The sequence below is a fragment of the Hordeum vulgare genome, chromosome 3H (genome assembly GCF_904849725.1).
Source record: "Hordeum vulgare subsp. vulgare chromosome 3H, MorexV3_pseudomolecules_assembly, whole genome shotgun sequence".
NCBI lineage: Eukaryota > Viridiplantae > Streptophyta > Magnoliopsida > Poales > Poaceae > Hordeum > Hordeum vulgare.
The window spans coordinates 480979638-481005070 of NC_058520.1; the positions used below are offsets into that span (position 1 = coordinate 480979638).

Consider the following 25433-nt stretch of genomic DNA (forward strand, 5'->3'; position numbering starts at 1 on the left):
GAAACAATTCCACATTGTCTTAAGTGAGCACCAAACTCGAATCTCAGATATTCACCCCCACAATCAGACCGTAGGAACTTGATCTTCTTGTTACAATGATTTTCCACTTCACTCTGAAATTGCTTGAACTTTTCAAATGTTTCAGACTTGTGCTTCATCAAATAGACATAACCATATCTACTCAAATCGTCAGTGAAGGCGAGAAAATAACGATATCCGCCGCGCGCCTCTACGCTCATCGGACCACACACATCGGTATGTATGATTTCCAACAAGTCACTTGCACGCTCCATAGTTCCGGAGAATGGAGTCTTAGTCATCTTGCCCATGAGGCATGGTTCGCACGTGTCAAGTGAATCAAAGTCAAGTGACTCCAAAAGTCCATCAGCATGGAGTTTCTTCATGCGCTTTACACCAATATGACCTAAGCGGTAGTGCCACAAAAATATGGCGCTATCATTGTTAACTCTAACTCTTTTGGTCTCAATGTTATGTATATGTGTATCGCTATCAAGATTCAATATGAACAATCCTCTCACATTAGGTGCATGACCATAAAAGATGTTACTCATAGAAATAGAACAACCATTATTCTCTGACTTAAAAGAGTAACCGTCTCGCAATAAACAAGATCCAGATATGATGTTCATGCTCAACGCAGGCACTAAATAACAATGATTTAAGTTCATCACTAATCCTGATGGTAACTGAAGTGAAGCTGTGCCGACGGCGATTGCATCAACCTTGGAACCATTTCCTACGCGCATCGTCACTTCATCTTTCGCCAGCCTTCGTCTATTCCGCAGTTCCTGTTTCGAGTTGCAAATATGAGCAACAGAACCGGTATCGAATACCCAGGCACTACTACGAGAGCCGGTTAAGTACACATCAATAACATGTATATCAAATATACCTGATTTTTCTTTGGCCGCCTTCTTATCAGCCAGATACTTGGGGCAGTTGCGCTTCCAGTGACCCATACCCTTGCAATAGTAGCACTCTGTTTCAGGCTTAGGTCCAGCTTTGGGTTTCTTCGTCGGATTGGCAACAGGCTTACCGCTCTTCTTTGAATTACCCTTCTTGCCTTTGCCGTTTCTCTTGAAACTAGTGGTCTTATTCACCATCAACACTTGATGTTCTTTACGGAGTTCAGACTCTGCGACTTTCAGCATCGCAAACAACTCGCCGGGTGACTTGTTCATCCCTTGCATGTTGTAGTTCAACACAAAGCCTTTATAGCTTGGCGGCAGTGATTGAAGGATTCTGTCAGTGATAGCCTCTTGCGGGAGTTCAATCCCCAGCTCAGCTAGACGGTTTGAGTACCCAGACATTATGAGCACATGTTCACTGACAGATGAGTTCTCCTCCATCTTGCAAGCATAGAATTTATCGGAGGTCTCATACCTCTCGATCCGGGCGTTCTTCTGAAAGATAAACTTCAACTCCTGGAACATCTCAAATGCTCCATGACGCTCAAAGCGACGTTGAAGTCCCGGTTCTAAGCCATACAAGACTGCACATTGAACTACTGAGTAATCCTCCTTACGTGCTAACCAAGCGTTCTTAACATCCTGATCAGCCGTAGCGGGTGGTTCATCTCCTAGCGCAGCATTAAGGACATAATCCTTCTTCCCAGCTTGTAAGATTAGCTTAAGATTACGAGCCCAGTCTACAAAGTTGCTTCCATCATCTTTCAACTTAGCTTTCTCTAAGAACGTATTAAAATTCAGGGTGACTGTCGCGCGAGCCATGATCTACAACACAAATATATTCAAATTATTTGCTAAACTCCCACTCAAAAAGTACATCTCTCTAGTCATTTGAGTGGTTCATGATCCACTTCCACTAGCTCAAGTCCGATCATCACGTGAGTTGAGTATAGTTTCAGTGGTAAGCATCCCTATGCTAATCATATCATCTATATGATTCATGATCGACCTTTCGGTCTCATGTGTTCCGAGGCCATGTCTGCACATGCTAGGCTCGTCAAGCTTAACCCGAGTGTTCCGCGTGCGCAACTGTTTTGCACCCGTTGTATGTGAACGTTGAGTCTATCACACCCGATCATCACGTGGTGTCTCGAAACGACGAACTGTAGCAACGGTGCACAGTCGGGGAGAACACAATTTCGTCTTCAAACTTTAGTGAGAGATCACCTCATAATGCTACCGTCATTCTAAGCAAAATAAGGTGCATAAAAGGATTAACATCACATGCAATTCATAAGTGACATGATATGGCCATCATCACGTGCTTCTTGATCTCCATCACCAAAGCACCGGCACGATCTTCTTGTCACCGGCGCCCCACCATGATCTCCATCAACGTGTTGCCATCGGGGTTGTCGCGCTACTTATGCTATTACTACTAAAGCTACATCCTAGCAAAATAGTAAACGCATCTGCAAGCACAAAGGTTAGTATAAAGACAACCCTATGGCTCCTGCCGGTTGCCGTACCATCGACGTGCAAGTCGATATTTTCTATTGCAACATGATCATCTCATACATCCAATATATCACATCACATCGTTGGCCATATCACATCACAAGCATACCCTGCAAAAACAAGTTAGACGTCCTCTAATTTTGTTGTTGCATGTTTTACGTGGTGACCATGGGTATCTAGTAGGATCGCATCTTACTTACGCAAACACCACAACGGAGATATATGAGTTGCTATTTAACCTCATCCAAGGACCTCCTCGGTCAAATCCGATTCAACTAAAGTTGGAGAAACCGACACTTGTCAGTCATCTTTGAGCAATAGGGTTACTCGTAGCGATGAAACCAGTCTCTCGTAAGCATACGAGTAATGTCGGTCCAAGCCGCTTCAATCCAACAATACCGCGGAATCAAGAAAAGACTAAGGAGGGCAGCAAAACGCACATCACCGCCCACAAAAACTTTTGTGTTCTACTCGAGAAGACATCTACGCATGAACCTAGCTCATGATGCCACTGTTGGGGAACGTCGCATGGGAAACAAAAAATTTCCTACACGCACGAAGACCTATCATGGTGATGTCCATCTACGAGAGGGGATGAGTGATCTACGTACCCTTGTAGATCGTACAGCAGAAGCGTTAGTGAACGCGGTTGATGTAGTGGAACGTCCTCACGTCCCTCGATCCGCCCCGCGAACAATCCCGCGATCAGTCCCACGATCTAGTAGCGAACGGACGGCACCTCCGCGTTCAACACACGTACAACTCGACGATGATCTCGGCCTTCTTGATCCAGCAAGAGAGACGGAGAGGTAGAAGAGTTCTCCGGCAGCGTGACGGCGCTCCGGAGGTTGGTGATGACCTTGTCTCAGCAGGGCTCCGCCCGAGCTCCGCAGAAACGCGATCTAGAGGAAAAACCGTGGAGGTATGTGGTCGGGCTGCCGTGGAAAAGTCGTCTCAAATCAGCCCTAAAACCTCCGTATATATAGGTGGGAGGGAGGGGACCTTGCGGGGGTCGGCCGAGTCCAAGGGGGAAGGCTCCCCCCCCAAACCGAGTTGGACTTGGTTTGGTGGGTGGGAGTCCTTCCTTCGCTTCCCACCTCCTTTTTTTTTCTTTCTTTTCTCTTTGATTTTCTTTCCTAGGCGCATAGTGTGGATACATGTGTGATGTTGTATTACCGAGTGGGCCCCGAGATACCTCTCCGTCATACGGAGTGACAAATCCCAGTCTTGATCCATACTAACTCAACTAACACCTTCGGAGATACCTGTAGAGCATCTTTATAGTCACCCAGTTACGTTGCAACGTTTGATACACACAAAGCATTCCTCCGGTGTCAGTGAATTATATGATCTCATGGTCATAGGAATAAATACTTGACACACAGAAAACAGTAGCAACAAAATGACACGATCAACATGCTACGTCTATTAGTTTGGGTCTAGTCCATCACGTGATTCTCCTAATGACGTGATCCAGTTATCAAGCAACAACACCTTGTTCATAATCAGACGACACTGACTATCTTTGATCAACTGGCTAGCCAACTAGAGGCTTGCTAGGGACGGTGTTTTGTCTATGTATCCACACATGTAAATGAGTCTTCATTCAATACAATTATAGCATGGATAATAAACGATTATCTTGATACGGGAATTATAATAATAACTATATTTATTATTGCCTCTAGGGCATAATTCCAACAACATATGACTAAATACGAAATACATGCCTACATTACATTGACGAACTGGAGCTAGTTACATATCACCCTATGTTGTAACTGTTACATGATGAATGTCATCCGACATAATTATCCATCACTGATCCAATGCCTACGAGTCTTTTCCTACTGGTCCTTGCTAAGTTACTTTACCGCTACTGCTGTCACTGCTGCTGCTGTCACTACTGCTACCGTTACTATCACACTACTCCGTTACTGAGACTTTGCTGCAGATACTAAGTCTTTCAGGTGTGGTTGAATTGACAACTCAACTGCTAATACTCGAGAATATTCTTTGGCTTTCCCTTGTGTCGAATCAACAAATTTGGGCTGAATACTCTATCCTCGAAAGCTGTTGCGATCCCCTATACTTGTGGGTTATCAGCCGGCGGGCCCCTCCAGCGACAAGACCAAACCTCAGTGGGCCCCTTGGCTGGCCTGCGAGGCTGCCAATCGCCCCCCCCATAATGTACCTAGTATCCATTTTTTAGGTCGGGAGGTTCGGCTATAAACCCCCTTGGTCGTCCTCCATACAGAGGGTCGGCCATTCTCACACCCACACACACCACATAGGAGAGGCAGATAGCGAGCCGACTGCTCCTTCTTCCTCCTCCGTCGAACAGCTCAAGGAGCATCTTGTAATCACATTGGTTCATCAACCACTCCGGCAGGACTAGGGGTATTATCTCCCACGGAGAGCCCCAAACCTGGGTACAACGTGTGTCTTTCATCGCTAGCTACCAATCTCGTTCCCGGAGCCCGCCGGTGTCCCTAGGGCCCCAACCACTCTCGATAAGCCTATCCATGGCATATGTCGTGAGAAAACGACGACAACTACTGTACACCTTCGGCTAGCCTATAAAGCCGAACCCCAACCCCGAAAGAGAGGGGCTAGTTGGGACAGGAATACTCAAACACCCCACATAACACACCCCACACAAGCAACGAGACCGGTAGCGAGAGCTCCATCTCCTTCCTCACGAACAGCTCGAGGAGCATCCTTGTATTGTGATCACCTATAGTCACACCAGCGGGACTAGGGGTTTTACCTCATCGGAGGGTCCTGAACCTGGATAGATCGGCGTCATGTGTCTTGCGCCTTCATCCGTTCCGAGACGCCGCTGGCGCACGTCGACCCCAAACCACGAACTAAGCCACCTTGGCATGTGCCGCGAAAATACCACGACAGTTTTATTTCTTTATTCTTTGTAAATGACTTTGGATTAATCGTTCTAATTATTAATAAAGTTTGAATTTCCTTTACCATTTATGAATTATTATAAATACATTTCCAATTCATAATGAATTGTATTATCAACATTTTCCTTTAGTATTCATTTCTTAATTGCAATTCAAACCCAACCTCTAAAGAAAGAGCAAAGGTCATGTCAAACTACATTTGTGATGAAATTTGACTTAGTGATTTGAAATGTAAGTTTGTTTTGAACCCAGTCCTAGATGCATGAATGGAATTAAAGCCGAAAAAAAATCCTCCCGCTCCCATATAACTACTGGTCATGACATTTCTGCACAACTTGCAAAAAGAATATATACCTTTTCTATGAATTTTTTATGGTTTCATGTAGTAGTACTACATTCGTCACGGTTTAGAAGGCACAGTTAAATTTACGTGCATTTTCACAATAAACAAGGTTTAAGACGCATTTCATTTACTCCTAACATCTACTCCCTCCGTTCCAAAATATAAGATCTTTTAGAGATTTTACTAGAAGACTACATACAGAGCAAAATAAATGAATGTACACTCTAAAATATGTCTATATACATCCGTATGTAGTTTATAGTGCAATCTCTAAAAGGTCTTATGTTTAGGAACGGAGGAAGTAATTAGTAATCCATTGTACTACTTCTATATGCATGCGTAGTGTGAATATTATTTTTTAACTCATTTTACAATCAATCAATAACCACCTAGGTTCTAGAGAATTTTTATGCACGCTTTCTAAACCGCAATGGAGGGAATATTAGTACTATTTAATGCTTAAATATGTAAAAAATTTGCAAGAGTTTTTTTGTTTGTATTGAGAATTTCTGCTAGAGTTTATGGGGTTTACCAAAATCACCAGACCCCCAGCTCCAAAAGCAATTATAGGTACGTCCTAATTGTTCCTTTTTAAATGGAGGCTGATTATAAAGGACTAAGTTTCCGTTCACCCCATAAGCAACAAATTAATCCTGTAATAAAAAGAAAAGCAACAGTTAATCCCAGCAACGGGAGAGGCAGTACCCTACACGAGGTAGCATTGCACTGACCACCGAGCGGCCTTAACGCACACGCAAAATCGAAATCAAACCCCAACCAACCACCGAAGAAAAAGCTCCACACGGAAACAAACGCCCAAGAAAAAGAACAAAAGAGAGGATGAGCTGCTGAAAGCCAAAGCACATTCCAGCACGAGCGCACGAGAGGGGGGAGCGGAGCGGCAAGAAAACCCAAACCAAAAGCCCCCAGAACTCCGGATCCGCCTCCCGCATTGCTTCGAAGCCGCCAGATTCGGCCGAATCCGGCGCCTGCCCCGCCGGAGGGCCCCGGATCGACCGGCATTCCGGCCCCGTGCACGCTCCAGCCCTGGTGGTGAGGCATGGGGACCTTCGGTGGCCAGTTCGAGGACTTCCATGCGGGTGAGCCAGTCGATCCGAGCCTTTCCTTTTCTGTTCGCCGTGGGGGGGAGGGCTCAGTTCAAGCTGCCGAGCTCAAAGCTTGGTTCTTTTAAGAGTTTCATGCTCCATTTGTGTGGATTTTTGCCGAAACTGCGAGCTGAGGGGGGATTCAGTTCTTGTTAAGCTCCTGGCCAGGCCCAGTGTTTTGAGGCGTTGAGGTTCTTGCTGCCTATTTTGGCAGTGCAAAACGACGGACCTGTTTCTCTTTAGCACCCAGCCTTGCTTAATTTTTGTTCCTGTACCGTCGTTTTCTTCATTGTATTTTTTTTTTAATTTGAGAGCTAGAGGTTTCGAGTTTCACACACTGTGCCCATTCCTCACGTTTTATTTCTTTCGCTGATACAAACATTTCCAGACGACCGGCGTGCGGAGGTGATAGATTGGCTGGGCGGGCTGCTGCCGGAGTTCGATTTACCGCTGGATTCTTCAGACGAGGAGCTGCGGGAGTACCTTATCGACGGAACGGCGCTGTGCTACACTGCGGACAAGCTCATGCCTGGTGTTCTTGAGGTGGCCAATCGATCTCAGAAATGGTGGATGCTTTCTGCCTGTTGCCTTTGCTGTGCTGATGTAGCTTCGTTTGCAGGGTGTCTGGGGTGGCTATGCATCAGACCATCGGTCAAATGTGAAGAAGTTCCTCTCTGTTGTTGCGGAGATGGGGCTGCCAGGATTCAGCGTCAAGGATCTTGAGGAGGCAAGCTTGCTCCTGTCATGTCAAGTTGTTATATACTGTACTAGAATTATTACTCTCCTGGAGTTGGATGCTAGTATGTTTTTCAATTGGATGCTGCTATTTTCTCCTGTCAAGCTGCAGGCTAATATTCTAGAGGAAGTTCGTGCTTTCGTACTTACTTGCTTAGACCTTTTTGCCATTAAGGATTCTAATCTTGTGGGAAGCAAGCTCGTTGAAAGTATTGACTAAATGTGCCTCACTCCTCAAATGCTCACTCCTAACACTTATGGTTACAGATCTGTTCAGATGTTTCTAAGAGGCAGATAAAATGAATCTAGACACCATCAGGCCCACTTTAAAACTGCCAAATGAATTTGTAGTTTTGTATTTCTGTCCATATCCTTTTATGTTCTCATTTTTTTTATTAACTCCGGTCGGTTCTGTGATTACAGGGATCAATGTCGTCTATAGTAGAGTGTCTCTTGGCTCTAAGGGATAATGTATCAACAGGATTGGGTGAAAATATGTCTAACTATGCTGCTAAGACTCCATCAAGGCCTGTGGCTCCAGTTTCCACACAAGGAAGGAGATCTCCTGGAGAGGACAGAAGAAGGGTTCTTTGGGACGCCAAATCCCCACAAAGAAGTCCACTTCTTTCAGGTGTGCCTATCTTCTCGATTCTCTTGCATGAAGTGTCGTGTCTCATTTGGAACATCAAACACTTCAATTACTTTCTATTTGAAAGTTCAAACAAAAATACTCAGTATTGGCTGTTTAGCACTGATGATTAGCATTGGCTAGATGTAACTCAGCCTGTTAATTATAGATGCAACTAACATTTATATGACCAAGCATTATTACTTCAACATGGCTTTTGTATATTGAACATTGTTTACTTGTGTTATTATATGATGCAACTAACATTTATAGCTTTCAGGTTCTGTTGCTTATCCCTTCAATTTTGACTTAGGGTGTTAATCGGATTATGTTTTCCATCCTTTGCAGGACAGAAGACTAATGAGGTTTTCCAATTTAAGCGTGGACAGTACACAGATATTCCTGCTGCTAAGATTTCAGAGATGATCCAGTCAAACAGTTTAGATGTAACATCTTTAGTGTTATATTCCATACCAACTTGATGCTTATTTGTCTTGCCCTTTTTCTAATGACAACCATTTTTTTTCAGAATGCTCCTACTCAATCACTACTTAGAGTTGTAAATGGAATTCTGGATGAGAGTATTGAGAGAAAAAGAGGAGAAATACCACATGTATGCCTACTTGCCAAATTCTGGTGACTTTGAATACATGAATTCTATGGAACACTATTTTTTTTATCCTTCATTATTGATGGCTAACTTTTTCCTACTTGTCTCAGCGAGTTGTTTATTTACTAAGGAACGTTGTTCAAGAGATTGAGCACCGCATTTCTATTCAAGCAGAACACATTAGAAATGTAAGGATACAGTTTGTTTTGAAATTGCCCCTTTTCCATGTGAATTGAATTCCTTAATAAGATAATAACTTATTTTTCAGCAAAATAATATCATCAAAACGCGCGAGGATAAGTACCGTTCAAAAATTAAAGCACTCGAGACATTAGTAAATGGAACGAATGAAGAAAATGAGGTAAGACCAAAATTATCGATGGTTAGAAAATGTCCAGTGTGCAGTAATACTGACAACATGTGGTTATCTTTTCAGATGGCAATAAACCGTCTTGAGCTAGTTAAGGTATTAAATGAATCCTCTAGCCTCTTATGTATTTTTTTCATGCATTTTACTTGCTTTGGTATGTAGAAATATTATTTATTTTTAAAAATACTGGAAACTCTATTTTGGATTATAAATTTGAGATTTCATATTAGTTTTGTATTGTATACATATGCAGTGTTACTTATGATAAAAATATCATATATCCATTTTTTTTATAGGTAGAGAAGTCAAAAATTGACGAGAGAAGAAAACTAGGCGAACAAGACATGGTTCGCCTGATACGTGAAAAAGAAGATGCAGAGAATACAGTCAATAACCTTCGGCAGGAAATTCAAGTCATGAGTAAGATGTTCGAAGAATACAGAGAACAGATGGAAGCAAAAACAAACCAAATGGAGGAACACTTGACTCTAAGAGCTAAGGAGGCGGAGTTTCTTCTTATGCAATCGAAAAAGAGAATTGAAGAAGTTGAAACTGCTTCTGAACTGCAATCGCAACTTTGGAGTAAGAAGGCAAATACTTTTCGAAGTTTTATGGATAATCAAAAACTGTCTATTAAGGTTAGTGTAACACTATATCTTTGTGCTATTAAGTTCTTTCAGATTTTAATTTATATTTTCTGATTATTCAATTCTTTCAGGATATAAGGATATCATCTCAGTCAATTAAGCAGGAAATGTTTGCCCTTCAAATGAAATGGAGGGATGAAATATCTAACATCGGTATGTAAAATATTCCTCATACCGTGTGTATCTGTATTGTCCTTATACACGAATCGTGTTTTATTATTTGAATATTTTGGTTTGTTTTGTCTTAACGATCATACTTGTGTAGGACTTGACCTAAAAGGTTTGGTAGATGCTGCTGAAAATTACCATGGAGTTCTTGCTGAAAATCAGAAATTATTTAATGAAGTGCAAGAACTAAAAGGTAATTCTTGCGCTGTTTACTGTTGGAGCACACTTTGCGATTGTAACTAATTTTTTAATATATTGCTTATCAGGTAATATAAGAGTATATTGTCGTGTCAGACCATTTCTTCCCGGTCAAGACGGAAAATCAACCGCAGTTGATTATATTGGTGAGAATGGTGAAATTCTCATTTCAAATCCCTCCAAGCAAGGAAAGGATGGTTATCGGATGTTCAAGTTTAACAAGGTCTTTAATACACATGTTTCTCAAGGTATATCTTCACTAAACTAAGTAATCGATCGAAAAATAACTATTTTGGTGTATATTTGAATATTGATCACTAACGAGTTATGTAATAACTTACAGCTGAAGTTTTCTCCGATATCCAGCCTTTGATTAGATCTGTTCTTGATGGATTCAATGTGTGCATTTTTGCATACGGCCAAACTGGATCTGGCAAGACATACACAATGGTATTACCTAATCTTTGACTTATTCAGGAAAAACAAACTTGATTAGTGTACTTTCTTGGGGATATTGCCAATCAGGAAATAGTGTGCTTTGTATGGATTAGAGCACATGATTTAAAAGTCACACTTAGAAACATTTCAATTAAATCCCAAAATAAATCACAGATGTGCATATGTACATCAGTAATTTTTTAGTGAAAACAGGACCAAATGGTCATTGTACAAAAGAGACCATATGCACACCTTTTTTTCAAACGGTGAAGTTGCACTCTTGTCCTTTTTGTATACATCATATGTTAGTAAGTATATTTTTGAGCAAATTTCTGCAGATGTACATGTTTTGTGTACCCACCCATACAAGCGGAAAAACAATATTCATTACTAATTGTATGTGTCGTCATTTTTTTGTTTTAGAGCGGCCCCGGCACATCGAAAGAAGATTGGGGTGTTAACTATCGAGCTTTAAATGACTTGTTTGATATCTCGCTAAAAAGGAGAAACACTTTCTCATATGAGGTGGAAGTGCAAATGGTTGAGATATACAATGAACAAGTCCGGGATCTTCTATCAAATGATATTGCACAAAAGAGATATCCTTGATTAAACATATATTTGGTTTCTGTTATCATGTCTTTCTTTGTTCCGCTATTCGTATAACATGTTATTCTTAACATAAAGAAACACTCGGGATTTGGAGTACTTCTCAACCTAATGGACTTGTCGTACCTGATGCAAGTTTAATCCCTGTCAAATCAACATCAGATGTATTAGACTTAATGGAAATTGGACAAGCAAATAGAGCAGTTGGATCAACAGCTCTGAATGAAAGGAGTAGTAGGTCCCACAGGTATGTAGATGGATTAGTAAGTGAATAAATCTCATAAATATCTTCCGAGATACTGTTCTAAAAGCTTTATTTGCATGCAGCATTTTAACCGTGCATGTGAGAGGGCTGGACGTGAAGAATGGATCTACTTCTCGAGGATGTCTACATCTGATTGATCTTGCTGGGAGTGAGAGAGTTGAGCGATCTGAAGCAACCGGAGATAGATTAAAGGAAGCACAACATATTAATAAATCTCTTTCTGCTCTTGGAGATGTCATCTTTGCTTTGGCCCAGAAGAATGCTCATGTGCCCTACAGAAACAGCAAATTGACTCAAGTTCTTCAGAGCTCTTTAGGTAACATAATGCTCACAATACATGTTTATGTGTAGAAATTTACTCTCTTTTTTTACAATTTTTTACGCATTTCATGTAGGTGGGCAAGCAAAGACGCTAATGTTTGTTCAAGTAAACCCCGATGTGGAATCATGTTCAGAAACCATAAGTACTTTGAAATTTGCTGAAAGAGTTTCTGGGGTCGAGTTAGGTGCTGCAAGGAGCAACAAAGAGGGCAAGGATATAAAAGATCTGCTAGAACAGGTTTGTTTGCCCTCCATCTCTGATAAATTCAAAGTTATTCGTGTTTTATTTGAATTGTAAACATTGGTAGGCAAGCTTTTTGTAGAGTTCAATGACCAGTTTATAGGGTATTTTCCTTGTTAACTATTGAATGGGAAACAAAAGAAAAACATTATTTGTTTAGCTTAATGAAGTAAATATATACTAGCAGGCAGAAGGCGCGGCGACACACCGTGCTCATGAGTGTCCGTCGCTGGTTTAGTATGATTTATCTAATTGTTTGTTTTTCTGAAAAATAAGTAAAAGTAGTGTAGTAGATGGCGTTGCAAATTATAGCGGTGAGCACATAATAATATAACTTATGTTAATCGATAATATATGTTTTGCGTGTGGTGTAGGGCAATGCATCTGTATCACAGCAAATATAGCTTGTAAAACAGGCACCGTGAAAGATTAAATTTTGACTAATGACCAAATCTTTTGCTAACTACATAGATATTTTGCCATCTATATTATAATTGGAGCAATGACAACTCATGAGCAGTCAAAGGAGGAAGGAGAAAAGCAAAACTTGACTCCTTTTTTGCTGGCTGCAAAACTTGAGAGTATAATGGTGAACCAACCACCCAAGTTACAAAATTAACAGTGAACCAGAATAAAAACCTGGGACATGTGTGATCGAGGGAAGATTCATGCCAAAGCACTGGAACACGGGGAATTGACAATTGCTTGGCCCATTTAATTGTGTTATTTATGAAATTTTATTTATACTTGCTTCACATTATTGTAGAATTATGAGAAGGGAGAAAAGAAATAATATTATTATGCATTGCCAACTACCTCGCGTTTTTAATTCTCAGAGCCTAAACAAAATTTAAAAAAGAAGTAACTGGATGCGAGGCAGAAGCTAGAAAAAAAGAGAATATTCGTGGACATTTAGTCAAAGCAGTGGCCATGTGAATAAACACGTGTGGTTCCAATGTAAATTAGTCAGGGGAAGGGAAAAAGAGGAAGCTGATTTGAGCATTGACTTTTTAATGTCATCTCAGCGTGAAAATATACATAAACCTAGTAGCAGGGTCGCTTGTCTATGAGATATAAAAATCACAGTTCTTTTATTCTTGAACTTTGTAGTTTAATTTCTGAAAATACTTTTTGCATAAGTAATTATCATTCGTACATTTTTTAATTGTGTTTGGCTTATTTCAGAAATAATGTTTACATACACTGTTCATCTATGGTCACTGTTCTACGTCTGCCATGTGTCAAGTAGTCAAGAGCTAACAACACAACTATGGACGCAGGACATGCGCCGTTGCTTACCAGCTTTAACTGTTCCATATATATATATATATATATATATATATATATATATATATATGTCTTAGTCTGTTCCTTATTAACATTGTCTCCTGATAATTCGTGGTATACTGAAATCATATATAGTTTCTGTATCCACCTTCAGTTATGAATATTCTTTGTGTCTTGATTTCTGAAGTATCATCGATATTGTATCCAGGTTGCGTCTTTGAAAGACACAATATCACGTAAGGATATGGAAATTGAACAGCTCCAAGTCCTTAAATGCAATGTCAAATCTCCCAGCTCATTAACGGATAAAAGCGGCAGTAGCTTGGTAAAACAGTCCTCTACGGCAAGCCAACAGAACCAACTAATATCAGGTGAGAGATTGCTGAAGTGTCAAAAGTATACAGCGCTCAACAGAGGCAATAGATAACCTTTAATTCACACACACCAATATGTATATGCAGGGTCCATTGGATCAGGTGAACCCGAATACGAAGATAATGCATCCGACGATGGTTGCTCGGTAGGCGAAACTGAGTATTCTATCGGCAGCGCTTCAGAACCAGCAGCAGATCGAACGTATGTACTCATTCTGCTTTCTTTTCTGTTACCTCTCGTATGAAGCCGTCATGCACTAGTGCCAAATTTATTTTACGCCTCCGCAAAAGACGACGTAAAATCCTGTACTCCGAACTCAAAAGGGTCTCCCATCAGTTCTTTTGGCGTCATCGTAGCAAGCGCCTCTCACCCTGACGTGCAACAACATTTTGTATAATTGCAGGCAGAAGGGTCCATCAAGACTGACCAGGTTTTTCCTGACGAAGAACGGGCAGCCAGCTGCTTCCAGGCCGAAACCGAAGGAACCTGTTCCAAAGACGACGCCCATAGGTACGCATTCGCAAGCAACCCGGCATTTCTAGCACATGCTAAGGCCACTGGTGCCTGGTATTAACCAGAAAATCCATGAACCAGAAATATTGACATTATGAAACCAGAATCTCAATACCGTACTGACCGGAGCCACTGTATTCGTGAACCAGGTCGCCGGAGCTCGATAGCCAGCCAGGCCCCGACCGGAGCATCTTCGATCAAGCCCCCGAAGAAGCGGGTGGTCCCGTAAAGGACGACGAGGGGCTGCTGCGTTGGTGTCTTGCATCTGTAACGAGGCTTGGATAGTTTTTGTCTTGTAAACCTGTAACGAGACACGACACAAGACGCGGGTTAGGATGTATGTACCGTATGTGTCGATTTCAACTGGGCAGGCAGCCATGTACCTGTAACACGACCCCGGATGATTTGGATCAATGATGGTGAGCAAGGTACGCTTGCTGGCCGCTGTGACCAGATATGATGAGTGTCTGGGTTTATTGGCCTTGTGTTGTCAAACATGCATCCACTATGTCGCAAAATGCTTGCCTGATGTGGTGTTCCTAGCACCGGCTATGGTAATTGGTTTAGCGCCCTTTGTGATGATCATCGAAGAGTATGCCTTTAAAACAGAAAAAAAGACATTTTTCATTTTGTGAAATGGTTTTTTAGAAACTAGAAAGATCTTCGTGGTATTAATATATTCTTTTTATTGAAAAACTAACATAGAAAGATCTTCCTGCACGCACAAACAAAGCTTGTACTATTGTACAAGGTGTGGCATTGTCGTTCCTCGAACAACCAAATAAAATAAAAATAAAAAGGTGTGGAGATGCGGCATTCTCCTCCGTGGAACAATCTGCAGGAAAAAAAATAGCGATTGCGGTGAGCGTGGATCGAACACGCGACCTTCAGATCTTCAGTCTGACGCTCTCCCAACTGAGCTATCCCCGCTGTTGGTTCTGCTGTTCAAATACTGTTATATAACCTATATCTCACTTTGTGGACTGAGCTGCCAACGTTTGCTGATACACAAAAAAGAAAGAAATCGAAATGGAAAATTCCACCAACCAAAGAATCCAGTAAAACCTAGAGTTGGTTCGAACAAAACACTCTCAACCATTGTTATGCTTGCTAGCTGCCCCTGCGTACTCAACTACTACTACAACTACTAGTGGGCACCGATACAACCATACAACACACCGAAAGCTTGCGAATAAAGAAGCTGACTGAGACGTTATAAATAAAGCAGTTCAAAGAGAGCATGGCGCTTTGTCGTCCGAGGAACAGCTTTAACAGAACGCGGAAGGATGTTTAGACAGTACACAACACACAGCACAGGCTGGCTGTTCCCTGATATGGATCATCTCACACAATGATGCAGCATCATTCCACCATCTTCTCTTTCGAGCTGGCGATCTGGTTTCTCCCATCTCTCGTCTCCGCCACGGAGAAAAAGAAGCTTCACACTCTGTCCCTACAACAAGCCAGAGCACAAGAGATCAAGCTGGGCGCCTATACAAATATATATGGCGCAATGTATCTCCCCATGCCATCGCCAGCAACACATGCAAGTCGCTGCATCCGTTGCTACTACTGCCTATCTTCAGCAGCGTATACTATAGACTAGAGAGCTCCGGACGCGATGGCTACTGCGTCCTTCGTTGCCTACCTCGAGACGCCTAGAGAGCTCCGGGTGCTGGGGTTCCGGGCGCCGCCGCCGTCTCCGATCACCGGCGTCCTAACAAACGGTGGATCTGGGTTAACTGAGCACGGCGAGTGCTCCGACGGCGACGAGGATGACGAGGTCGGCAGGTTCCTGCGCCGCTCGGCCAGAGTTCCGGTGCTGCGGCTGCCGCAGAGGGCTATACCACGGAAGGAGAAGAGTGATAAGGCGGTGTGGGCTCCCCCGGTCATCGACATGCGCCTGCTGGCTTCGCCGGATGCCGGTGGGCCGGCGGTGGAGGCGCTGAGGTCGGCGGCCGTCGCGCTTGGCTGCTTCCAGGCGGTTGGCCATGGGGTCAATGAGTGCTTGCTCTCAGCTGCGGCGGGGAGGGCGAGTTCACTTACGCCGGAGGAGGAGGAGGAGGCCGGTGGAGAAGATGAGGAAGATGGTGAGGAGCTGTGGTGGTCACACAGGGAAGGAGACCAGTTCAGGTACCAACTCTGGATGATGTTGTATAATTCGGCTGACACAAACTCAGAGTATGAAATCCACAATTGTATAATCCAGGACCGGAGCAGGCGATTTGTTCATCCAGCTGGAGCAAACCGCAGCCAGACTCATGGACGCCCTGCGGCGAGACAGCGTTGGCGCCACCATGGACAGGGTTGACAGGAACGGCTCGCAACTCTGCATACGCACGCACCACCGCCGGCGGTGCGATGGCGGCAGCGGCTCTGTTGGGCCGATCACTATCAGCAGCCAGGACGAGATCCTGAGGATGCTGATCAAGAGCTCGCGCTGCCCGCGTGCCCTCGCTCTCCGCCTCTGCCCCGGCGCCTCGGCGTTCCACGTCTTCTCCCGGCAGCGGGGACGGGCCAGGTTCCGCCCAGTCGGCGGCGCCGTCGTGGTCACCGTCGGAGACCAGCTTCAGGTGACGCACCAACCTAACCTCTTGAGCGTCACCTTTTTCTGAGACGAAGACTGACCGACATTGCAAATGAACGCTGCATCATGACAGGCATGGAGCAGTGGACTCTACAAGAGCGTGGCTGGGACACCAGCTTACAGCGGCGACGGTCTGCGATTCTGTGACGTTGTTGTCTCAGCGGAGTACAGGTACAGCCACAGCCACAGCCACTCCTGCTCTTCGGACAGCAAGCCCGTGCAAGCGGATGCCGGGAAGATCATTCAGTTGAATCTGCAGATCATGGTAGCAACCTGCCTTGTACTCGTGTACCACTTTCTCCTGTCATGGTTGTATACGATTTGTTGCCACTAGTTCTTGAGAAGCTGCAGGATTTGTTGCCTGAAAATGCAGCTTGGTTTTTATTTTAAGTTCAGCTTGGCTTGTGAGGCGAGCATTAGCCCGGGACCAATACGAATTAGCCCAGGACCAAAAGTATAGGGTAGGAAGCATGAACCGCTTTGGGGCTCGCCTTGTACTCCCTCCATCCTAAAATAAATAATTTAAAAATGACTCAACTTTATACTAAAGTTAGTACAAAGTTGAATCACTTTTCAGTCACTTATTTTAGAACGAAGGGAGTACAATATTACTTCCTCCGTTTCTAAATATAAGTCTTTTTAAACGTTTCACTAACAGACTACATACGGATGTATATAGATATAGTTTAGAGTATAGATTCACTTATTTTGCTCCGTACGTAGTACCTAATGAAATCTCTAAAAAAGACTTATATTTAGAAACGGATGGAGTATGTGCTTAAGGAGGTGCTTAGAAATATAAACTGTTTTTTTAAGCACCGATGCCTATTTTGCCTATTTTTACAAGAGAGATGCGTAATTAAGCATCTATCCTCTGAAAATGAGCACCAGTGCTTAAAAAACGCTGGTTTGTTTCTCTAAGCACGTCCTAAGTGTCTTGCATTGTACAAGGCCTCATACGACCAGACAGGAGCACAAAACATTTAAGTCAGGTGTTTACTACACTGCAGTTAAGAGTACACAAAAGATTTAACACGACTACAAACATTTACTACTGTACACGCTATTTTCTATAATTAATAGCGACAAGCAGAAACATCTTCACAAGAACACGCTAGGCGGCCACATGGCAAAACTAACGAGCTGGATCAAAAAGATGAGGCTAACTCGCGCTTCAGCCCACATGGCAAAAGATTTCTACGATACGGTACGCCCATAACATACTGAAGCAAGGTAGAGATTCTTGGACCATTTCTCCTGCAACGACACAAGGGCACAATTTGTCAAAACAATTTCCCAAGATAAGAATTACACACATGGTTTCTACAAGACAATCAAGTAGTGAAGTATGTAAGGAAGATGGACCTTCACATGCTGACTGGGGAAAGCAGATGTTCTCAGTGTCTCTTGAGTTTCATCGGTAGGCTTCCTTCTTGGTACACTTAAGATCAGTGCAGTCTGATCCCAAGTCGCAGCAACTGCTGTTATCCGGTAACCACTGTCCCACCTCTTATGGACTCCCTCACTAGGGTACAAGAAGTCCAGCTCAACAACCTGGAATGCAAAATAAATAAACTTAGCTTGGCAGTGTCAAACAAAGTAAAAACAAACACCACCAATGCAAATGATGGTACCTGTTCGGAAAACCCTGCATTGCGAGACATAACAACCGCCCATTTCTTTCCAGCAGTTGCCATGGAAGTCACATAGAAATTATCACGCCATTTCTTGTTTATCCACTTGAAGGGAAAGGTATCACTTACTTTATAGGACTGCTGAGTATACGGTGTTCCTGGATAGACGAGCCAAATAGTCAAAATAGTGTTTCTGTTGTAAGACAGAAAGGGCTCTTAAACTGCCAGCTTGTTACCTTTAGACATCACTACCAGGGAACTCCCATTGTTTGCTCCAGCAAGTGCAGTTATATAGTAGTTCCTATCCCATTGGTCCATTATCCATTCCTTCAAATAGCCAGAAATCATGACATATAAATAGGGAATGTCAAAACACATTATATATGTAATCTCGCCTCACAAAACTAAGTGGTTATTTTGCCATGAAAGAAACAGACTGCAGGTTACTAACTTTGTGGAGGAAATGTGGTGAAAGTTCATAAACTTGAGAAGAGAACCCAGTGCCAGCATCCATGATTACTGCCCACAGATTTATACAAGACGATATGCAACTAATAAACAGTCCATCTTCATTCCCTTTGTCAATGTGTTGTGCAAGCCTTGAATCTGCAACATTGTAGTGATACCTGCAACATCCATAACAGTTATGTTGCCAGTGTATATGTACAGTCGTGCCTCGACAAAAAATAAGGGTGCACCATGCTGTTGACCAGTCAAAATCTTGGGCCTTATAAGAGATGGTACCTTTGTTTCATAGACCGCCTTGCATTATAAACACTTATCCACTGTGTTGCAGGCATTCCCATCCTGATCTTCTTCTTTGGTTGCTCATCTGTCTCTCCTTCCAACGATATGCGCCCTCTCTTTTGGCCAACTTGGTGTATAAGCTACATAGAAGTTGCAAGAGAGATTAGAAGAACTGAAGCAATGTTTTCAAATAACCAAATACTTGCAAAATAAGACTACCTTCTGAGCCCCATCTGTGTTAATTGGCCTGATATCTGGATTTGGGCCCACTATACTATCAAAAAGGGAGATACACTTGGCATAGTTGGGTTCTTCATCAAATTTCAAGTTGACCACATATTCTACAAACTCCTCGAAGGGCTGTGGGCAGAAGCTACAGAGAGATTCTGGAGAGGTGCACATTTTCTTTTTGCAAACAAGAAAACCCTTGTTTTCACCCTGCAGGCAAAAACAATTACCAGTTTACATGTAAAATCACTAGAATCAACATAACTGGAAAGGTGAGTCCCACAAATTACCTGGTAGCCTTGCCAAGGTAGACGTCCCCGTAGAAGAAAGACTAGTGTATAAGCTAGTGATTCTAAGTCATCCCTCCTGCTGCCTATCCTCCCAAGATGTGCATGAACACTAGCATAACGAACTGTTCCCCTGAAACAACAACCATGATAAAACAATAAGACCAGTATAGATGTTCAAATGATCTAGCTATGTGTGCAAGCAAGCCTGAGATGCACAGAGGCACAGCAGGTCTACTAATTACTACTCCCTCCGTTCCTAAATATAAGACCTTTTAGAGATTGTACTATAAACTACATACGGATGTACATAGACATATTTTAGAGTATAGATTCACTCATTTTGCTCCGTATGTAGTCTCCTAGTGAAATTCCTAAAAGGTCTTATATTTTGGAACGGACGGAGTATTACATGAAGTTAAATTTGACATCTCAATGATTTGACAAAAAACGGGCTGTATTTCCCAGTCAGAATGGGCAGCTATCAACATAATCCCTCCGTTCAGGTATGTGTCACACAAACGCGCCCAATTAGCTGCACAAGAGCACATACAACACCTGCATGGCAAGTAAAGAGCATGACTAATAGAAAAGCCTGCTGCTGGCTCGATTTGTGACATGCCACTTAAGACTTCACAAAAGTAGACTCATATAATACTCCCTCCGTCCCAAAATAAGTGTCTTAACTTTGTACTAGCTCTAGTATAAAGTTGTACTAAGCTCAGAGACAGTTATTTTGGGACGGAGGGAGTAGGATGGATGTACATTAGCTATTACTCCCTCCTTTCCTAAATGTAAGTCTTTTTAGAGATTTCGATACGGACTACATACGGATGTATATAGACATATTTTAGAGTGGAGAATCATCAATTTTGCTCTGTATGTAGTCCATATTAAAATCTCTAAAAAGACTCATATTTAGGAACAGAGGCAGTAAATTGCCTATAGCATTGCATCACATGATTGGGAGGGGAGGAAGAAACGCTAGCCAAAAGCTCTCACGCCAGCCGCATGGGGTGGCTTTTCTCGTTTCCTGTGCTGCAGCCGGCTGTAGAAGTTGCGCCAGCTTCGTTCTCTGTCTACCCTTCTCACTCCACATAGGATTCTGTTGCCATGGAGCAAGCTGTAGCCTGCTGACTAGAACCTATTGTACTTGCTCTAAATAACCACGGCTCCGCAAATAACTGGCTCACTGATTTACCATTCGCTGCATGCCTGCATGGTGTAGTAGCAACAGCTTGCATGCAGCATTTAATTAGTTCTCTCGTGGGAGAGGTAATCTACCGGCCTAAAAAATCTAAAAAATCTGAGCAGCCTAAAGATATCCAAACAGAGGGAGTGTCAGTCAGGATCTGTTGAATGGTACTAACTCGCAACTGGTATATTTGGCGATGTTAATAAGAACTTAAAAGCTAGTGGTTTCGCAAGATATGGGAATGGCAAATGAGGAAAAAACACAAACGAACAGTACAAAACTGGCTGGCCAGTAACCGGAAAAAGGACGGCTTCTGGTGTAACAGCTGCGTTGATGGATTTTTCAAAAAACAGGAAACAGAGCGCATAGACGAATACGACAGAATATTCAACACTCATAAAGTGTTAGCCACCACGTAAATGATGCATGCCAGTTATCATAAGGGAATCATATAGTCACCTGAAAATATCAGGTCGCTGGTCATACTCAACATGATGGCCTGTCGATCTTTCCTTCCACTTGGTAGCTGTCATTAATGAAAAAACACCCAATTAATTCAGACTCCTAAATGTACCACCAACCTAAAGAAGAGCTGAATACACAGGATTGTCGCAATGTTGGTAACTTGAAGAGCAAGTAAAATTAATTACCTAAGCCAAGGTCGACGAGAAACAGTTTTTTCTCTTCAGGGGTTCCAGGAGGTCCTAGCAAGAAATTCTCGGGTTTCACATCCCCGTGGACATATCTGCAATTGTTCACAAATATATGAGACGAAGGGGAAGGGTCGATGACCAAGAGTTAGGAATGCCAACTCACCCTTTTGAGTGCACTTTCTCAAGTATGGAGATAGCTTCGATAGCTATGCAAGCAACCATCTCAACTGACATTCTGCGAAATAAATAGCAAGAAGAATGGTCAGGTAAGAGCCTAAACGACTATGGAAATTTTGGGTTAATCTGATAACTCACGTGTGGGAATTATTACAACATGCATCCCACAGACTGAAACCGAGCATATCCATAACCTGCATTTTTGAAGCAGCTTAAGAAAAATCAAGAAATGGTGAGCAAAATGAAATAAGCTTATGTTAGTCCAAAGCAAGTGCCATTACCATAATGAAGTAATCCCCTTGGCGCCCTTTGTAGTGGACTCGAGGAACCCCATGAATGCCACCAAGGATACTATACATGTGATAACCATGGAAATCGGTCAGCAGCAGTCAGCGCCAATGTCTGAGAATTACAGCAAAACATTTATCTTCCTAGAACCCAAAAGTCACAAGGTCATGAATCCACTTACTCGTAAACCTTCCACTCATATGGAGGGCCATGGCTACATCCTTTGCTGTCCTTATGCTCAAACTTTAACGCCACCTATCACACAAAAGCAAAAAAAAATATTCGCCACTGCCAATATCATCTCCAGTTCTCAATTGTTACACAGGCAAGAAGACAACTATTCCAGTTTTTTTTAGTAGGTTGGTGGCGAGATCATCAATTACCTCAACTGCGCCTGGAGCTTTAGCTGAAATGCGGCGGCCAACGTATACTTGGCCAAATCCTCCTTTCCCGAGCTTCCTTTCAACTTTATACGTAGGTGAATTGGCCACCTGGACCTGTATGGAACAACCGGACACAGATTAAACGAGAAGAAAAGGATTGTCTGGAACAAATTAGAGGCAAAATGCAAGGTAGGGCAAGCAAGCTAACACATTTGCGGGTCCAGTAAACAGCACAGAACAGGACCATGCGAGCTAAAACACATATATATCTACAATCTATGGAGAAACCTCAGGATAGTTTAAACGCTCCCAAGCAGTAACCTGCTAGGCCTTATAAAATTCCATTAAAAACCACATTACCAAAGTTAACCTGACGATAGTAAGTATGAGTGCATGGAATCCACGCAGACTAGGAGAAGCGAAAAGATAGTAGGAACAACTCACCGTCTCAGGGATTGGAGAGGCATCGTCGCTGGTCTGTTTGTCGGCGCTGTCCTGGTCATCCATGGGCTCCTCACTGGCGGGTTCCCCCGGGACCTCCGCGGGCGCGATCTCCTCCGCCGCCGCCCTCTCTTCCTCCGCCGCGGCAGCCTCACGGACGCCTCCCGCCTCCTGCCTTCTCGCCGCCCTGCGCCTCCTCGCCGTAGGTGGCACAACCGGTGCCTCCGCCGCCGCCGCCGCAGCCGCCGCCTCCTGCGCCTCACGGGCCCTGCGAGCCGCACTACGCAGCACAGGCATCGTCAGCGATTGAGCCCCATGTCCCACGCCCCCAACGCCGTCGATCCCTCAGATTCCGCCGCGAAACAGCAGTAACGGCGCCGATCTCGAATGGGAGGGGGCGGAGCGGCGACGTTCCGGTTACGGCGCGCGGTGGTGAGTACGGGGAGCGGCACGGGAGCGCTGGTGCCGGCGCAGATTTGGTGGAAGGGAATGGGAGCGAGGGCGAGGGCGAGGGCGAGCGGAAGGCGGTGGTGCTGATGTAAAAATCGGCTAGACGCGGAGTGTGTTGAGGAAGCCAAGGAAGGGATTAGCACAGCACAGCACAGCACAGCACCGCGTGTACCTGCGCCCAAACATTACAAACTTGCAACACGTGAGGGCGTAATGAGCTCTAGGTTTTTGCTTCCAGGACCTGAGAAGCTACACCAGAGAATGATCCTCTAAACAAGGACCTACACAATCGACCTATACTTCTTTACTATAAAAAAAATGAAGTAAGGTTCCTTTTCTATTAAACAGCTGCCAACTTTCCCGCCTTTCGTCTATGTTTGTTCTTATGTACTTCTTCAACGCCGCATATAAGAGATCTAACCGGGCTAATCCCACGCACGCACATCTTGCAATTCCCATCCTTCTCGTATTCCTCCTCTTGGACCGGCGTCGGGACACACCGCCCCTAACTCCCATCTCTCAACTTTTGCCATGTGCTAACCCTAATCGCTCGGCAAATAGGCACACCGCCGCCTTAAATCTCTAGGGCGAGGCCATCTCAGGTTGACTCTTGGTGCTAGGGATGCACACCGCTCACCCGATTACTCTCAGGGGAGGTAGGCGCACTCGTGCTCATGCCTGTGGGGAACAGGAGAGGCGGTCGACGAAGGATGCAAGGAGCGTCACGGCATGGTATTGGCCTACCGGAAGGTCTTGGAGCTCTATATTGGGATGGACGATGCAACTACATGCTACTAGCAGTGAAACAATGATGGGGGTCATGGCCTACATCGGCCATAATCGACAAAGTATGGCCGCGTGGTGGGCGTGCGGACGTTGCTAAAACGACGGTCGATGATAAGGAACTCCATTTAAGGTGGTAGAGGTGCCCAGAGGTGTTAGCGCTTTATTGAAGAATGGGGCCACTCGACGTACGGCCCATGGTGTTGAGATGATGAAGGTTCTACTAACCTACCAGGGCACGTTGATCGGTAAGTAGGTAATCTGAATCTTCATTACCCGTGTGTGGTTTACCTTTGGGGCATATGCGACAATGTTTGCCTAGAGTTACTAATGTTAGTTACGCATGGCGAGTTCCAAATCAATGGGGAGTAGCAAGTTATTCGAACATGGATTTGTATTATGACGTTGTCCTACAGATATACCGCGAGGCAACGAAAAAGAGTGAAAGCGAGACAATGACGGAGAGTGTTGTAAGGGACTATGAAGGTGAATCGGGTTGATGTGCCGGAGCATTGCAGAGGTCATGATGGAGATTTCTAGGGATTTTGCAGCGTAAAGGGATATTTCACCATGCAAGTGAAACTCTATTGGCATTTGTGGCGCAATATTAGCATTTGACGTTCAATTATATTTTATTGATTTTGTTGTTTTCAATCATATTTATTGTGTGTTGCCTAAATTATGGAATTACAAAGTTTTTGTTTACTGGTTATTTATTCCTAAGTTTCTCACCTACCATGTTTGCAAATATGAGGGAATAGGAGTTAGTCGCAAGATACTAAATTTTTCTTGGTTGCCAAAGTTCATTGATTGCTCTAAGAATATCACATTGTTTAATAAACGAGAAATCAATTAATCACTTACCATTATATTTCTTTAGATGATTTAGGCGCCTTCCTTCCCGGACAGCTTGCAATGCATATTATTTCGCTAAAGTTTCTTTTTTCGGAATGTCATGTTTTTAGTGTTGATATCTACGTCATGTTTTTAGTGTTGATATCTACTATACCATATGTTGAGCAAAACTAGAATGTCATATGTTCTTGGGTATCTGCTAGGAAAAGTTTCACATGTGTCTATTGCATGTGTAAGGATGCACTATTAGCATCAAGGAATTAAGGTAGTCGTGGCCAAGCAAGGGCGTGTTCGTTGACTTCATGGAGCCGACATAAGCATGGAACTAGCTTCTTGGATAGACAAGATTTCGATTGCTGATCAAATGACAATGTTTATCAGATCATGATTACGGTATGAGTCAATGTGATAGATCTATTAGGTAAACACGTTTTTTTAATATACAACATGTCCAACGTTTTATAATTGATTGTGACTAAGTCTTGTTGACATTTTTTTGCTTT

At 43.4% G+C, this 25433-nt stretch overlaps 3 protein-coding genes and 1 non-coding gene across 4 annotated transcripts; 2 read left to right on the forward strand and 2 right to left on the reverse strand.

Annotated features, from left to right (window-relative positions):
• Positions 1-6505: 6505 nt before the first annotated feature.
• On the forward strand, positions 6506-14698 carry LOC123444385 (kinesin-like protein KIN-14C). Its single transcript, XM_045121079.1, has 22 exons — positions 6506-6811; positions 7206-7360; positions 7437-7544; positions 7976-8183; positions 8529-8626; positions 8710-8793; positions 8901-8978; positions 9059-9151; positions 9227-9256; positions 9457-9798; positions 9879-9960; positions 10073-10168; positions 10242-10421; positions 10517-10623; positions 11035-11210; positions 11303-11467; positions 11548-11801; positions 11881-12044; positions 13543-13705; positions 13796-13910; positions 14113-14219; positions 14372-14698. The coding sequence occupies exons 1-22, from the start codon at positions 6772-6774 to the stop codon at positions 14449-14451; spliced, it is 2925 nt and encodes a 974-aa protein (XP_044977014.1). The 5' UTR covers positions 6506-6771; the 3' UTR covers positions 14452-14698.
• A 381-nt stretch (positions 14699-15079) lies between these two features.
• On the reverse strand, positions 15080-15152 carry TRNAF-GAA. Its single transcript has one exon. It is a non-coding gene; the product is annotated as a tRNA-Phe (tRNA).
• A 653-nt stretch (positions 15153-15805) lies between these two features.
• Positions 15806-17353, forward strand: LOC123440239. Its single transcript, XM_045116817.1, has 3 exons — positions 15806-16355; positions 16432-16795; positions 16883-17353. Exons 1-3 carry the CDS (start codon positions 15844-15846, stop codon positions 17141-17143), a joined length of 1137 nt encoding a protein of 378 aa, XP_044972752.1. The 5' UTR covers positions 15806-15843; the 3' UTR covers positions 17144-17353.
• A 425-nt stretch (positions 17354-17778) lies between these two features.
• Positions 17779-23474, reverse strand: LOC123444386 (casein kinase 1-like protein HD16). The gene is made up of 16 exons (XM_045121080.1): positions 22846-23474; positions 22402-22515; positions 22200-22273; positions 22012-22081; positions 21869-21924; positions 21717-21788; positions 21551-21645; positions 21360-21426; positions 19709-19838; positions 19410-19628; positions 19188-19330; positions 18895-19069; positions 18680-18770; positions 18444-18601; positions 18175-18363; positions 17779-18066 (listed from the first exon to the last, which is right to left on the reverse strand). The coding sequence occupies exons 1-16, from the start codon at positions 23137-23139 to the stop codon at positions 18007-18009; spliced, it is 2007 nt and encodes a 668-aa protein (XP_044977015.1). The 5' UTR covers positions 23140-23474; the 3' UTR covers positions 17779-18006.
• Positions 23475-25433: the final 1959 nt, after the last annotated feature.